Source organism: Moschus berezovskii, chromosome 13 (genome assembly GCF_049115385.1).
Source record: "Moschus berezovskii isolate FMDL1 chromosome 13, NW_MosBer_1.0, whole genome shotgun sequence".
NCBI lineage: Eukaryota > Metazoa > Chordata > Mammalia > Artiodactyla > Moschidae > Moschus > Moschus berezovskii.
Window position 1 is genome coordinate 34452090 of NC_142472.1, and position 14034 is coordinate 34466123.

The 14034-nt window shown below is 38.9% G+C and overlaps 1 protein-coding gene across 11 annotated transcripts in view; it reads left to right on the top strand.

Moving 5' to 3' along the window:
* The window catches only part of MYCBP2 (MYC binding protein 2), a 277882-nt gene that overhangs the window by 122785 nt on the left and 141063 nt on the right, over positions 1-14034 (top strand). For all 11 annotated transcript variants that reach the window (XM_088842669.1, XM_088842670.1, XM_088842671.1 and 8 more), the window contains 2 exons: positions 5010-5127; positions 13504-13708. In XM_088842669.1, coding sequence (XP_088698795.1) covers positions 5010-5127; positions 13504-13708 — 323 coding nt within the window. The remainder of the gene's footprint in view (positions 1-5009; positions 5128-13503; positions 13709-14034) is intronic.

Genomic DNA, 14034 nt, shown 5'->3' on the forward strand with positions numbered 1-14034 from the left:
CCTTGCCTTGCAGTGACTTGCTCAGGCGACAGTATCATAGCAATATGCTAAGTATTTTTTAATAGTTTGACTATATCTTCATGAACTATAGGATAGGTTTTAATGTTGAAGTTTAAATAATTAGGGTTTTTTTGAGTTTGAGTGAACTCCGGGAGTTGGTGATGGACAGGGAGGCATGGCGTGCTGTGATTCATGGGGTCACAAAGAGTCGGACACGACTGAGCGACTGAACTCAACTGAACTGAAGAAGATTAAACTCTGGTGGGATTTGTCTTAACTGACCAAAGTTGTTCTTTCCCAACATGTAAATTTTCACTCCTAGTTCTGTTGATTGAGTTGTCACTGGAAGGCTGATTCCATGTGCTGTGAGGAGTGTCAGGCTGGGGCATGCAGTGAAATAGTGCCTACACGTTGTACCTGGTGGATTAAAAGAAAACCAGTCAAAACCATCTGTGCTGTAAACATTCTAGATACTCTGTCTGGATCTGTGTGAGGTTTGGAAGGGAGGAGTCAGGAACTGTTACAGATTCCAAAAGGAGTTGCCCGTGTGTATGGAGGGAACAAAGCCTCAATAGCATACCTATTAACTAACTTGCCACAAAGCAGAACATTTATAAATATTTTGTTGAAATAGAGTTGGAAGGTATTTTTTTTTAATTTTCTCATAATCAAGTGTTTTTAACTGAAATTTATTGTGTAGCACACATTTGTAATGTGTGATGAGTGTAAGATAAATATTATACCTTCAGCATGTGCTGAAGGTAGAAACACGTTATTGGTGTTCCCTTTATCCTGTGTTGTCCTGCCAGAATGACAGCCTGATCTTTTCACTTGGTGCCAGTGTTCAGTTCAGTTCAGTTCAGTCGCTCAGTCGTGTCTGACTCTTTGCGACCCCATGAATCACAGCACTCCAGGCCTCCCTGTCCATCACCAACTCCCACCTTGGCCAAATTAGTGAACTGTTTTTGTGGTTCAGTTTCTTCCTCTTAAATGGGAATAAATATTTCTCTCAGAAAGTTGTTGTGAGACTTCAGGGAGACAATAGGTGTTGTTTTCTTAGCACAAGCGCCTGGCTCATAGTAAATGCTCAATAAATGTTGGCTGTTACTGTTGCTGGTTTTAAAAGGGATTGTCGAAAAGCTTCTGAGGACTTTTATGAATTCACTCATGACTCAGCCCTCTTTTTTGTTTGTTTATATTCTTCAGTATGCTTCTAAATCTCTGAATTACAAATTCTTTTACAGTTTTCAGTAAACTTAAACCTGGATGTTGGGAAAGAGACTGTATAGTTTAGATGCCTTTATTCTTTTTTCTTTTTCCAGTAGAATCTTGATACTTCTAATGTTTCTGAGTTTCATCTTTTTCTTGCTTTAATATCCTCCTTCTGCATTAGTATGCTACACATCATGGTGTCTGGAACCATTTAGATGAGGTTCAGATCTTTGTTTCATCTCTTATCAACTGTGTAACTGTAATTTACTAAGCCTTAGTTTCAATAATCCCATAGGATTGTTAAAGAATTAATATAGTGTCTACAGAATGTCTGGCATGCATACACATACCGACATAATTTTTGTTTCCAGTTCTTCCTCTGTTTACCAAATAATTTAGTAAATGAACTCTAGTATCATGAAAGAGTTTAATTAGAAGAAATGCCACCAACTATGGGAAAATCCTTTTTAAAGCACATCAGGTCTATACATAGAATTATTTTGATGATCAGTGATATACTTTATATGAAACTGCTGCATAAACTGCCAACAGATCTACAGTTACAGGAACTTTCCCGATAATTCTTTGTTTGAATCAAACCGGACATTCCTGTGAGGGAGTTGGTGGTTTAGTTGCTCAGTCATGTCCGACTCTAGCAGCCTCGTGCACTGTTGCCTGCCAGCCTCCTCTGTCTGTGAGATTTACCAGACAGGAATTCTGGAATGGGTTGCCATTTCCTTCTCCCGCGGATCTTCCCAACCTAGGGATAGAACCCAAGTCTCCTGCACTGTAGGTGGTCTCTTGCATTAAAGGCGGATTCTTTACCGACAGCCACCAGGGAAGCCCTATAGTTCACCACACAATCCTTTGGCATGGTGATTGGTTATTGCCAAAGCTCATGGTACCTCAGATTTGAGAGCCACTCAGTTTAGCCATACTATTGTGTCCTCAGGTAGAAACAGCTACTCCTCGGAGGCAGAGCTGTTCTGCTTTCCTCCCCTTTTGTTACGACACATCTTGCTGTTAGTTCCCACCTTTCATTCTTTGAAAATGTAGTTTTCACAGTGTTTTCCCAGTCTGAGTCTTACCATGCTCCTGAATGGTCCTGTACGATATAGTCACCTTGACACCTTAGTTAGATCTAGTGAACCTTACTTCCATATTCATGGTGGTCATTCCCAGGACCCACAATGGATAGCTCTGTCTCTGAATTTTTAAACAACACATAATCTGATGACCAATTTTTCTTCTGTTACTTAGCATTGCTTTACTTGGTGTTTGACTGTATCAATACTTCATTTTCTGCAGCCCTCTACTTTTTTTTTTTACTCTGCAGTATTCCTTAACAACCCAAGTTTGAGATTGACATTTATTTCTTCACCCTTACCCTTACCGGTATCCTCAGTTTTCTCACCCTCTTGATCTTGATGCTAAGGTGTGACAAAACTTCAAGCATGAATCAGTCTACTTATATTTTTTATGTCTACCTTGACTTCTGAAAGAAAAGGAAATCACTGTACTTACACAGATTGTTATGATTTATAGATTCAAGTCTTTCTGCAGTAGGCAGTGATCCCTGTTTTCTAGTTTTGAGCTATTTGATTTAAGCCCTTTTGAGAATGTGATGAAGGATATAGGCTCTCTCTTCAGAAAATCAGACATGAGGATATACACTTAAAAGTTGGCTTATAAAATTAAAAATTTCACAGATCTCTTGAAGCTCACTCTTAGAATTCCTGTAAGTCACTTGGATCTGGGTTAAAAACTTCTAGTCTAGCTTTCTCTTTCTCATTCACCACGATACCCTTTGCATAATCTTCAGATCTTCTCCTCACTCATTTCTTCTTGCTCGTAGCCCTTGACCTCTGTTCCTATCACAGCAACAATGAAAACATGAGATGGGAAATTCTTCAGCCCAGCGACTCTACAAACCTGCCTGCGTCCATACTTCCTCTTTGCTCCTTCTTCGCATTACACCGAAAGCGGGCCTGCTCATGTCCCCACCCTGAGACCGTTCTGCCTTTTCCTGGGGATCTGACTCTGTTTCTGTCTCCTCTCTGAACCGTACCCCCTTGTCTTTACTCTTCCACCTCACGCAAGTTCTTGAAAAGGACAGAGCTTCCCATTCAGCTCTTTTTCCCTCCAGCTGTTGGTTCTCCTTTCTTCCCTTTCCTGCTGAGATTTTGAAGGGATTTTGTGTAGTCTCTGGCCCCACTGTAAGTGCCTCCTTTGCTGCATAGTGTCACGCCTGCCTCTACCAAAGACTTCCTTCTTGCAAAATCGAGTGGTCATTTGTCTATCTCTGAGGCATTCAGCGTGTACAGTATTTCTCTTTTCTTGAAATGACTCTCTACGTAGCACATTTTCCCAGAGTTCTTCTTTGTTATGTCCTAGATTTCTGCGAGCTCTTCTTCCTTTGTTCCTACCTAAACTTGCAATGAAAACTCTCTTTTCTCTCCTTGTCTTCCTAGACCTTATTCTGTATCTTAAGTGAATGTTGCCACCATCTACCTGTTACTTAGGCAGAAAATCTTCTTTGCACCACCCCCCCGCCATCAGCCATTTCCAGAGTCGAGTCAGCTCTGTTCCTTACAGAGCTGTCCAAACATTCCTCTCAGTTCACACTGTTCCTAGTTCAGGTCTTCACTATAACTGATCCAGATTATTGCAACATTTTCTTAACTACCTTTCCAGCTGCTAGTCTTGCCTCTTCACAATTCATTTTTCATTGCAGCCTGAATAACCATTTAAAAAATATATTGCATGTAATTAAAAAAAATTTAAAGTGTTACAATTACAGCACCTCAAAAACAGAGCTCCTATTATGTGTGGACTTTTTCTACGGTGATGATTATTCTTCTTATACATAGTGATTACTGAAAGTGGTTAATAAGGGATAAATAAGGTGATATAGGGGTGATTACAAGAACAGATATAACAGATTCAAGGATGCCATTTATCATAATAGTTACCATTTATTAACTGCTAACTGTGTACCAATCACTGAGCCAAGCACTTGACATATATGAGCTTCTTTTTTGTACATAGGAACCCTATGGGGTAAACACTGTTTAGTTTTATCTCCATGTAAAAGAAGAGAAAACTGAAATACAAAAAGGATGAGTAACTTGTTGAGAGTCATGGTAAGTTGCTGCTGCGTGGTGGAGCCGGAACTCACACCCAGGCAGTCTGCTTTAGGGTCTGAGCCTGCAGGCACTGCTATGGTGCCTCTCATGATATGGTGTTCTAACTCCTGAGATACTCTGTATGCTAAAATCTAAAATTAAAGTTCAGTGGAAAAAGGTAGAAAAAAAGATGAAAAGTTAATTGACAGTTCAGTGGGAAAAGGGTAGAAAGGAAGACATAAAACTGTTTTGTGTGGTCTTTGGATTGTATTCCAGGTAAATCAGCGCATGATTTTTATTTTATTTAACAAATATTTGTAGAGCTCTCTGACTTACAATTCATTTTATAAGTTAACTTTTTTTTCCTTTTAAAACAAACGTAGGTACAGTCTTTCAGAAAAAATAATAATTCTTTGTCCATAGTTAGAGTAGTAAATTCAAGAAATCTTTTTACGAATCTCCTTCATGTCAGTGATTATGTCTTTCTCATCTTTGTGTACCTAATATGAAGACTGGAGATAGGCATAATATAGTACCTAAGTAAGTGTTTGATGAATATTCTTATTAGTGCCTTTTATCTCGTCTGTTTTTTTTTTATTGCATTATTTATTAATCTTTGTTTCAGTTGGGTCTTGAGAGAAATTGACTAAATTTTTTTTTTTTTTAACCTAGGGGATGTCCCACTCTTGTTCAAGCATTGCCAGGCCCTAGCACACAAGTTACCGCAGGCAGTAACCACACGGCAGCGCTTTTAATGGATGGACAGGTCTTCACATTCGGAAGCTTTTCTGTAAGGAACTTTTTAAGTATTGATAATGTTACATTGTACCGTTGCCTTGCCATTTGTCTACATTAGCTATTTTTTCTGGTTTCAGTGAAATTCTTGTATTATTATTGCACATGCATATTTCCTGTCTCCATATCCAATGTACACAAAACTAGAAAGAACTTTGCTTTGAAATTAGTTTCTTCTCCAGTGTAGCATTAGAATTTATTAAATTTAACAGCTGTGTTAGATTTGGACATGTTTTATTCCAGATCAGAGTCTATTAAGCATTCAGTAGAGCTTATTTCTGTCATTGAAACCTTCTTTCCAAACTAGCTTGTAAAGAATCATTTTTTTCTTAACTTGTGGAATTATTTCTATTTTAGAACTTTTTAAAGGCCCAGTTTTCTTGTTAGATTTTTTAGAATTATAGTTTACTTTTCCCTCTTCCTCTCAACTTCTGTCTGGCCTGTTTGTTTTGCTCTTTCTCTTTTTTCAAAACTAGAAAATAATCTGAGAATTTTGTATAGTTTGGGCATAGTAGAAATCAAGAAAAAGCTTAATAATATGGTGCTAATAAAAAACTTACACCACCTGTGATATGGGTAACTATTCAGAACTCTGTAACCTAAGTCTCTGGGATGCAGTTTGCAACTCTTGATTTTTTTTTTAATGTAAATCTGAACTTTAAAAATCTATTATTTGGAAATGATTTTAAGCTTACAGAAAGATTGCCAAAAATAAGGATAGTGCATAAAATGCCCGTATACTCTTGAATCAACTTCACCTGTTGGTAGCAATTTGATCTGTTTGCTTTACTGTTTGTATACTCAGGCTCTCATATATGTGTTTGTGTGTAAAACTTTTCTTTTTTCCTTGAATCTTTTAAGAATAACTTGTATGCATCATGATCCTTTACTCCTAAATAGTTTTATGTTTTGTCAGTTGATCTGGTAGTTCCTTTTTGACACCTTTTTTTCCCCTCCAATCTAGGATCAGGCTTTGTATTTATTTCTCATGACTCTTTGGTCTCCTTTAATTTGTTAACATTTCACACCTTTTCTGTGTTTATTATGACAGTGACATTTTTGAAGAATGTGGTACTTTTTTTTTTTCCCCCAAGATGATGTTCCTCATTTTTGTTTGTCTAATATTTCCTCGTGCTTAGATGCAGGTTGTGCGTTTCAGACCAAAATACTGTGTGAGTGATGTTGTGTCCTTCTCAGGGCATCACAGCCATCTGGGGGCACAGAAGGCCCACCCGCCCCTCATTGGTGATGGAAAGTTTGATCACCTATAGGATTTTGTTTGATGTCACTACTGAAATAGAATTTTTTCCCTTGAAACTAATAAGCAGTCTTTGAATTGACACTGTTAAGTTTTAAGATACCTGCTTCCAAATTTCCCTCTAGATTTAGCATCTATTGATTGTTCTTGCCTGAACTAGTCTTTACTGTGATGGTTGCAAAAATGATGATTTCTCCAACCATAGCACCCCCTCACATTCACCTGTCAGCCCTTTGGGTTTTAGTATAAGCAGAAGTCCATTTAACATTTGCTTGTCATCTTATTATTGGTATAGACATGCATATTTCTTTTTTATTCATTACTGTACTTAATTTATAATTTGAGTTTTTAGATTGGCTCATTTCACCAGTGGGAGATCCTTCATGCTGGCTTCTGTGTTCTGATAACATGCCTCTTGTTCTTTTTTTTAGTACTACCTTACTTCCTGGCATAACAGGTTGTTCCAGGCTTATCTGTTTGAGTCCTAGAATCAGCTATTTCTCTAAAAACCTCGGTTGCTTTTAGCGGGGAACACTACTGGACAGCAGCTGAGCACTAGCTTGTATTCATTGCATCCCTAGTACTCATGTATGTGCATATATACATAATACATATGTGTATTTTAGAAATCATAATTATGATTTATGTGTATATGATTTATGATATATGTATTTTAGAAATCATAATTATGACTTATGATTTCTAAAACACTGGTACCTCCAGCCCATTCCCGTAGGATTCTTTCTTACCTTGTCCCATTTCATATTTATGTCCCTTCTTCCTGGCTCCCAACAATATCAGTGTATTTATTTCTCATTTACTTAGTCCTAAAATATGTCTAAAATAGTTTTATATATGCTTTTCCCATACTACTGTAAAAACAAACTCACTGAAAAGAGTTTAGGATTTGTCACTCTTGCTCCTGCCCCCGCCTTGTCCTACACCAGGACTGAAGGTGTACAGTCAGATACTGTGTTCATGAGGTGCCGTGTTCTGAAGTTACCGTGTTCATAAGTTACTTGGTCTTTCTCTCCACACCCTTTCAGCGTGGGGTTATGTTATTCCTTTGGAATAGAGTTGGGTTCGTTTGTTTTCCTTTTCTATTTCTTTCAACTTTATTTAACATGGATGAAAGTAGGTAGAGCTAGTAGATTCTTTGTGAAAAGTGATGACAGTCAAGGATCACCTTCCTTCCCTTGTTCCTGAAAACAGGACCTTTTACCTGGTCCATTTTGTGTCACCCTATCCTGGGACAGGGGTTCATCTCCTTAGAGTGAGTAAGATCTGATCTCAGGGACGGGGAGAAAGAGGGTGACCTTTAGGCATGGAGATAACAGCCTTGAACATTGAGTAATGCTCCCCAAGAATGCCCAAGGCATGGCAGAAAAGAGCTGGATGAAAGGAGTGTCGCTGAGTCAGATTCCTCTTCTCCCTCTTGTAACTGTCTTCCCAGACCTTTCTAGGAGGTCATTGGTTTAATTGCTGGCCTCTAGCGTGTCTTCCCAACTTGGAGCTCTCAGACTTCCATGGAGAGTGGTCTGTGATCCAGTGCACCATTTACGTTTGCTCTTAAGTTTAAGGATCCCTCCTTGCACATCCTTAGATGTAGTTTTAGTTTTTGAGTGTGTAGAACTTAACATGTTTCCACAAGTTAAGTTATGAAAAAATGGTGTTTTCACCCTAATGTAGTCCCTCCCTCATCTCTGGCAACCACCCCTTCACACCATGCTTGTTGGTTATGAAGATCATTGTTTTCCAGTTTCTCCTTCCTGTGTTTATTATTTTAAAGATTAATAAATAAGCACACACAGTATCTGTATCTGCATTGACACAATAAAAATATAGTGTGTGTGTGTGTATATATATGTACACATATATATGTAATTATTTCTCCATTTTTATTTTTCAAAGTGTAGCATTTTATATAAGCTCTTCTGTACATTGTCTTTTCACTTTATTGTATCTCCTAGAATTTGTTCCCTCTCAGTTCATAGAGATCTTCATAAGTCATATTTTATATCTGCATAGTATATTGTGTTATTGTGTGTGTGTGTGTGTGTGTGTGTGTACACACATAGTACTTTATTTAATCACTTTCTTATGCTTAGACAGTTCAGTACTTTGTAATATTTTGCAACAGCAACAATGAATATTGTTAGAGGTGTATCTCGAGATAAATTTTTTGAAGTAAGATTGTTGGGTTGGAGGCTAACGCCTGGGTAGTTTTGTGAGATAGTTTTCCCTCTATTTAGTGTTCTCACCAGCAGTCCATTAGAGTGCCTCTTTATCCATGGCCTTGCCAGCAGATGTGTTGTCTGTCATTCCTTTTAATTTGTGTCAGCCTGATGGGTGAGAATTGGCCCTGCATACTTTGAAGGCTTTTTCCTGTGACTGGTGCTCAGAACCCTCAAGTTCTTGCCATACTTAGCATTTTCACATCAAGGTTTGGGTTTTCCCCTTGGGGGGATTATTTTGTCAGCTCTTCTCTTCTGTTCTCCTTCTGAAGCTCTTTGTGCCCTGCACTGCCCACTCAGTCCCTGCACGTCCTCCTCAGCCCTGGCCCCCAGGGCTTGTAGAGGTAGGTAGGTGAAGAAAACTTTGGTTTTTTTCCTCTGGTTTCAGGTAACTTAAAAGTTGTGAGATCCACTGTTTTCTAATACTGCTGAAGGCTTGAATCACATGTGGTTTCCTTTCTTCCGTGTTGGTTTTATGTTGTTTTGGAGGGAATGTGAATGATAATACTTAGAATCAGACAGTCATTATTGTCCTCTAACCCCAGCCCTAGGTGTGAACTTCTGTGTGTTTAAACATGGCTGACTGCGGCTCAGATCATGAACTCCTTATTGCCAAATTCAGACTTAAATTGAAGAAAGTAGGGAAAACCACTAGACCATTAGGATATGACCTAAATCAAATTCCTTATGATTATATGTGGAAGTGAGAAATAGATTTAAGGGATTAGATCTGATAGATAGATTGCCTGATGAACTATGGACAGAGGTTTGTGACATTGTACAGGAGACAGGGACCAAGACCATCCCCATGGAAAAGAAATGCAAACAAGCAAAATGGCTGTCTGAGGAGGCCTTAAAAATAGCTGTGAAAAGAAGAGAAGCGAAAAGCAAAGGAGAAAAGGAAAGATATAAGCATCTGAATGCAGAGTTCCAAAGAATAGTAAGGAGAGATAGGAAAGCCTTCCTCAGCAATCAATGCAAAGAAATAGAGGGAAACAACAGAATAGGAAAGACTAGTGATCTCTTCAAGAAAATTAGATATACCAAGGGAACATTTCATGCAAAGATGGGCTCGATAAAGGACAGAAATGGTATGGACCTAACAGAAGCAGAAGATATTAAGAAGAGGTGGCAAGAATACACAGAGGAACTGTACAAAAAAGATCTTCACGACCAAGATAATCATGATGGTGTGATCACTAACCTAGAGCCAGACATCCTGGAATGTGAAGTCAAGTGGGCCTTAGAAAGCATCACTACGAACAAAGCTAGTGGAGGTGATGGAATTCCAATTGAGCTATTTCAAATCCTGAAAGATGATGCTCTGAAAAAGCTGCACTGAATATGCCAGCAAATTTGGAAAACGCAGCAGTAGCCATAGGACTGGAAAAGGTCAGTTTTCATTCCAGTCCCAAAGAAAAAGAAAAGAAAGTGAAGTCGCTCAGTCGTGTCCAACTCTTTGCGACCCCATGAATCACAGCATTCCAGGCCTCTCTGTCCATCACCAACTCCCAGAGTTCACTCAAACCCACGTCCATCGAGTCGGTGATGCCATCCAGCCATCTCATTCTCTGTCGTCCCCGTCTCCTTCCGCCCCCAATCCCTCCCAGCATCACAGTCTTTTTCCAGTGAGTCAACTCGTCGCATGAGGTGGTCAAAGTATTGGAGTTTCAGCTTTAGCATCAGTCCTTCCAATGAACACCCAGGATTGATCTCCTTTAGAATGGACTGATTGGATCTCCTTGCAGTCCAAGGGACTCTCAAGAGTCTTCTCCAACACCACAGTTCAAAAGCATCAATTCTCCGGCGCTCAGCTTTCTTCACAGTCCAACTCTCACATCCATACATGACCATGGGAGAAACCATAGCCTTGACTAGACGGACCTTTGTTGGCAAAGTAATGTCTCTGCTTTTTAATATGCTCTCTAGGTTGGTCATAACTTTCCTTCCAAGGAGCAAGCATCTTTTAATTTAATGGCTGTAATCAGCATCCGCAGTGATTTTGGAGCCCAAAAAAATAAAGTCTGACACTGTTTCTACTGTTTTTCCATCCATTTCCCATGAAGTGAAGGGACCAGATGCCATGATCTTTGTTTTCTGAATGTTGAGCTTCAAGCCAACCTTTTCACTCTCCTCTTTCACTTTCATCAAGAGGCTTTTTATTTCCTCTTCACTTTCTCCTCAGTCCATGAAATTTTCCAGGCAAGAGTACTGGAGTGGGTTGCCATTTCCTTCTCCAAAGAAAGGAAATGCCAAAGAATGCTCAGACTACCTCACAATTGCATTCATCTCACACACTAGTAAAGTCATGCTCAAAATTCTCCAAGCCAGGCTTCAGCAATATGTGAACCATGAACTTCCAGATGTTCAAGCAGGTTTTAGAAAAGGCCGAGGAACCAGAGATCAAATTGCCAACATCCGCTGGATCATGGAAAAAGCAAGAGAGTTCCGGAAAAAGCAAGAGAGTTCCAGGAAAACATCTATTTCTGCTTTATTGACTGTGCAAAGCCTTTGACTATGAGGATCACAATAAACTGTGGAAAATTCTGAAAGAGATGGGAATACCAGACCACCTGACCTGCCTCTTGAGAAACCTGTATGCAGGTCAGGAAGCAACAGTTAGAACTGGACATGGAGCAACAGACTGTTTCCAAATAGGAAAAGGAGTACGTCAAGGTTGTATGTTGTCACGCTGCTTATTTAACTTATACACAGAGTACATCATGAGGAACGCTGGGCTGGAAGAAGCACAAGCTGGAATCAAGATTGCTGGGAGAAATATCAATAACCTCAGATATGCAGATGACACCACCCTTATGGCAGAAAGTGAAGAGGAACTAAAAAGCCTCTTGATGAAAGTGAAAGAGGAGAGTGAAAAGGTTGACTTGAAGCTTAGCATTCAGAAAACAAAGATCATGGCATCTGGTCCCATCACTTCATGGGAAACAGTGGAAACAGTGTGAGACTTTATTTTTTTGGGCTCCAAAATCAGTGCAGATGCTGATTGCAGCCATGAAATTAAAAGACGCTTACTCCTTGGAAGGAAAGTTATGACCAACCTAGACAGCATATTAAAAAGCAGAGACATTACTTTACCAAGCAAGGTCCGTCTAGTCAAGGCTATGGTTTTTCCAGTGGTCATGTATAGATGTGAGAGGACTGTGAAGAAAGCTGAGCACTGAAAAATTGATGCTTTTGAACTGTGGTGTTGGAGAAGACTCTTGAGAGTCCCCTGGACTGCAAGGAGATCCAAGCAGTCCATCCTAAAGGAGGTCAGTCCTGGTGTTCTTTGGAAGGACTGATACTTTGGCCACCTCATGCAAAGAGTTGACTCACAGGAAAAGACTCTGATGCTGGGAGGGATTGGGGGCAGGAGGAGAAGGGAATGACAGAGGATGAGGTGGCTGGATGGTATCACCGACTCAATGGACATGAGGTTGAGCGAACTTTGGGAGTTGGTGATGGACAGGGAGGCCCGGCGTGCTGCAATTCAAGGGGTCGCAAAGAGTCAGACACGACTTAGTGACTGAACTGAACTGATGTATAACCATGTTTTGAATCCCATGGGGCTGTCCAAGCACCTGTCATATTTTTAGACTGCTTTTCTTCAAATTAGTTGGTTTACAGTACGGGAATAGATATTTATGTCAGTAGTCAATGAAAAATATAATCTTTCCTCCAGAAGTATAATAAATATCTCAGTATGATGGACACATTTCTTATGCTGCTTTTTTTGTCAAAAAATAAGGATAGACTTTGAAAGAAGCTGAGCATAAACATTGAAATTTCTTGGCTTCTTCTCTGATTTATGTGCTGCTTCTCTGATCATGAGCCTCTGTTCATTCTGCCCAGAGATTGAAGCTCTATTGCTTTTGCAGTTTGTGGCTTTGTTTTCTTGGTGTGGTGTTGAAGGATTGGTAGGACTCAATAGCAACCTCGTAGTTGGGAGAGAATTCAGCCACAGCATTTGCAGTGTTTCAGGCTCCCTGGGTCTTTGGGCGGGGGGTGGTTTGCTGTGATTTCTCATTCCCATTACTTGTAGTGAACCCTGACTGCTATGGTGCAGCACTCTCTGACATCCAGGGGGTGTTGGAAAGGGTAATGCTAACAGAGAGAGTGTGTGAGAGACAGCTTCTGAGCTGGGGGGTAGATTAGTATTTACCTGTCCAACATTCACGTTCATTTACAGCTACCAGCTTAGTAGTGAGAAACTTCCTGTTACTTTTTAAATTAAACTCTTCCCTAAACTATGGACAGCCGTACTTTTAAAGTGAGTTAACAGTTACTTAAGACAGCATAATGATTCTTCTCTTTATCTTGAAACATGAATGAAGTAACTTACTAACACATGATCACATGTGAAAAGATGTAATTTCCTAATTGTATTCACAGTTGCAGGATTCATTATTTTTGATCTTTTACCCAAATAGTTTTAGACTCTCTTGAGTTCAGTACTGACATTTTGTTGGACTGTCAACTTAATATCAAAGTGGTTTTTTAAATGAATGATTTGTATTACTGCTTTTTAAATACATTGTGTATTTATTATAATTTGCATTTAGATGTTGAAGACAGTACAGTATTTCAAGGAGATTTCTTACATGGAAAAATATTTCAACTTCATTATTACTTTTTAATATAGTCTTTGTGGTTTATTAATATTAAGGGGAGAATGCCTAAGAATAATAGAAATTACTTCTTTATACAAGTTTGGTATAAATTTTATGTGAATTTCATTTGTTTAAAGAAAGAAACAGTCAACAATTGATGAAGAATAATGTCTCATAGAGCTATTTTGTCTATTGATTCGTTAACTTTATAGAAAATTACAAATTATTCATTTAGTTATGTTGTTAATTTGATTTATTTAATTTTTTAGAAAGGACAACTGGGTAGACCAATTTTGGATGTGCCATATTGGAATGCAAAACCAGCCCCCATGCCTAACATTGGATCAAAATACGGAAGAAAAGCTACCTGGATAGGTGCAAGTGGGGACCAGACTTTCTTACGAATTGATGAAGCACTTATTAATTCTCATGTACTTGCTACATCAGAAATTTTTGCCAGTAAACACATTATAGGTAATACCCCTCCAAAACAAATCTCCCTCTGATAGATCTTGAAAGCAAATGGTTCATCTTTCCGTGTTATGACATGTTGTCCTGTAACTTTTTGTTTTCTTTCTGTTTGAAGAAGTTTAAAAGAAGCTTTTAAGTATCTGTGTTTATATGTATGTATGCTCGGAAAGAATGGAATTATTAGGAGACTAGTTTATAAACTAGAGAGTGTTGGAAATATGAGCCTAATTGTATGGTATAAAACCTGTATTACAAAGAGGAAGTTTTCTGTATTGGTTCTTGATAAATAAATGATAGAATTTTGCTATGGAAGATTATATAAATCAGAC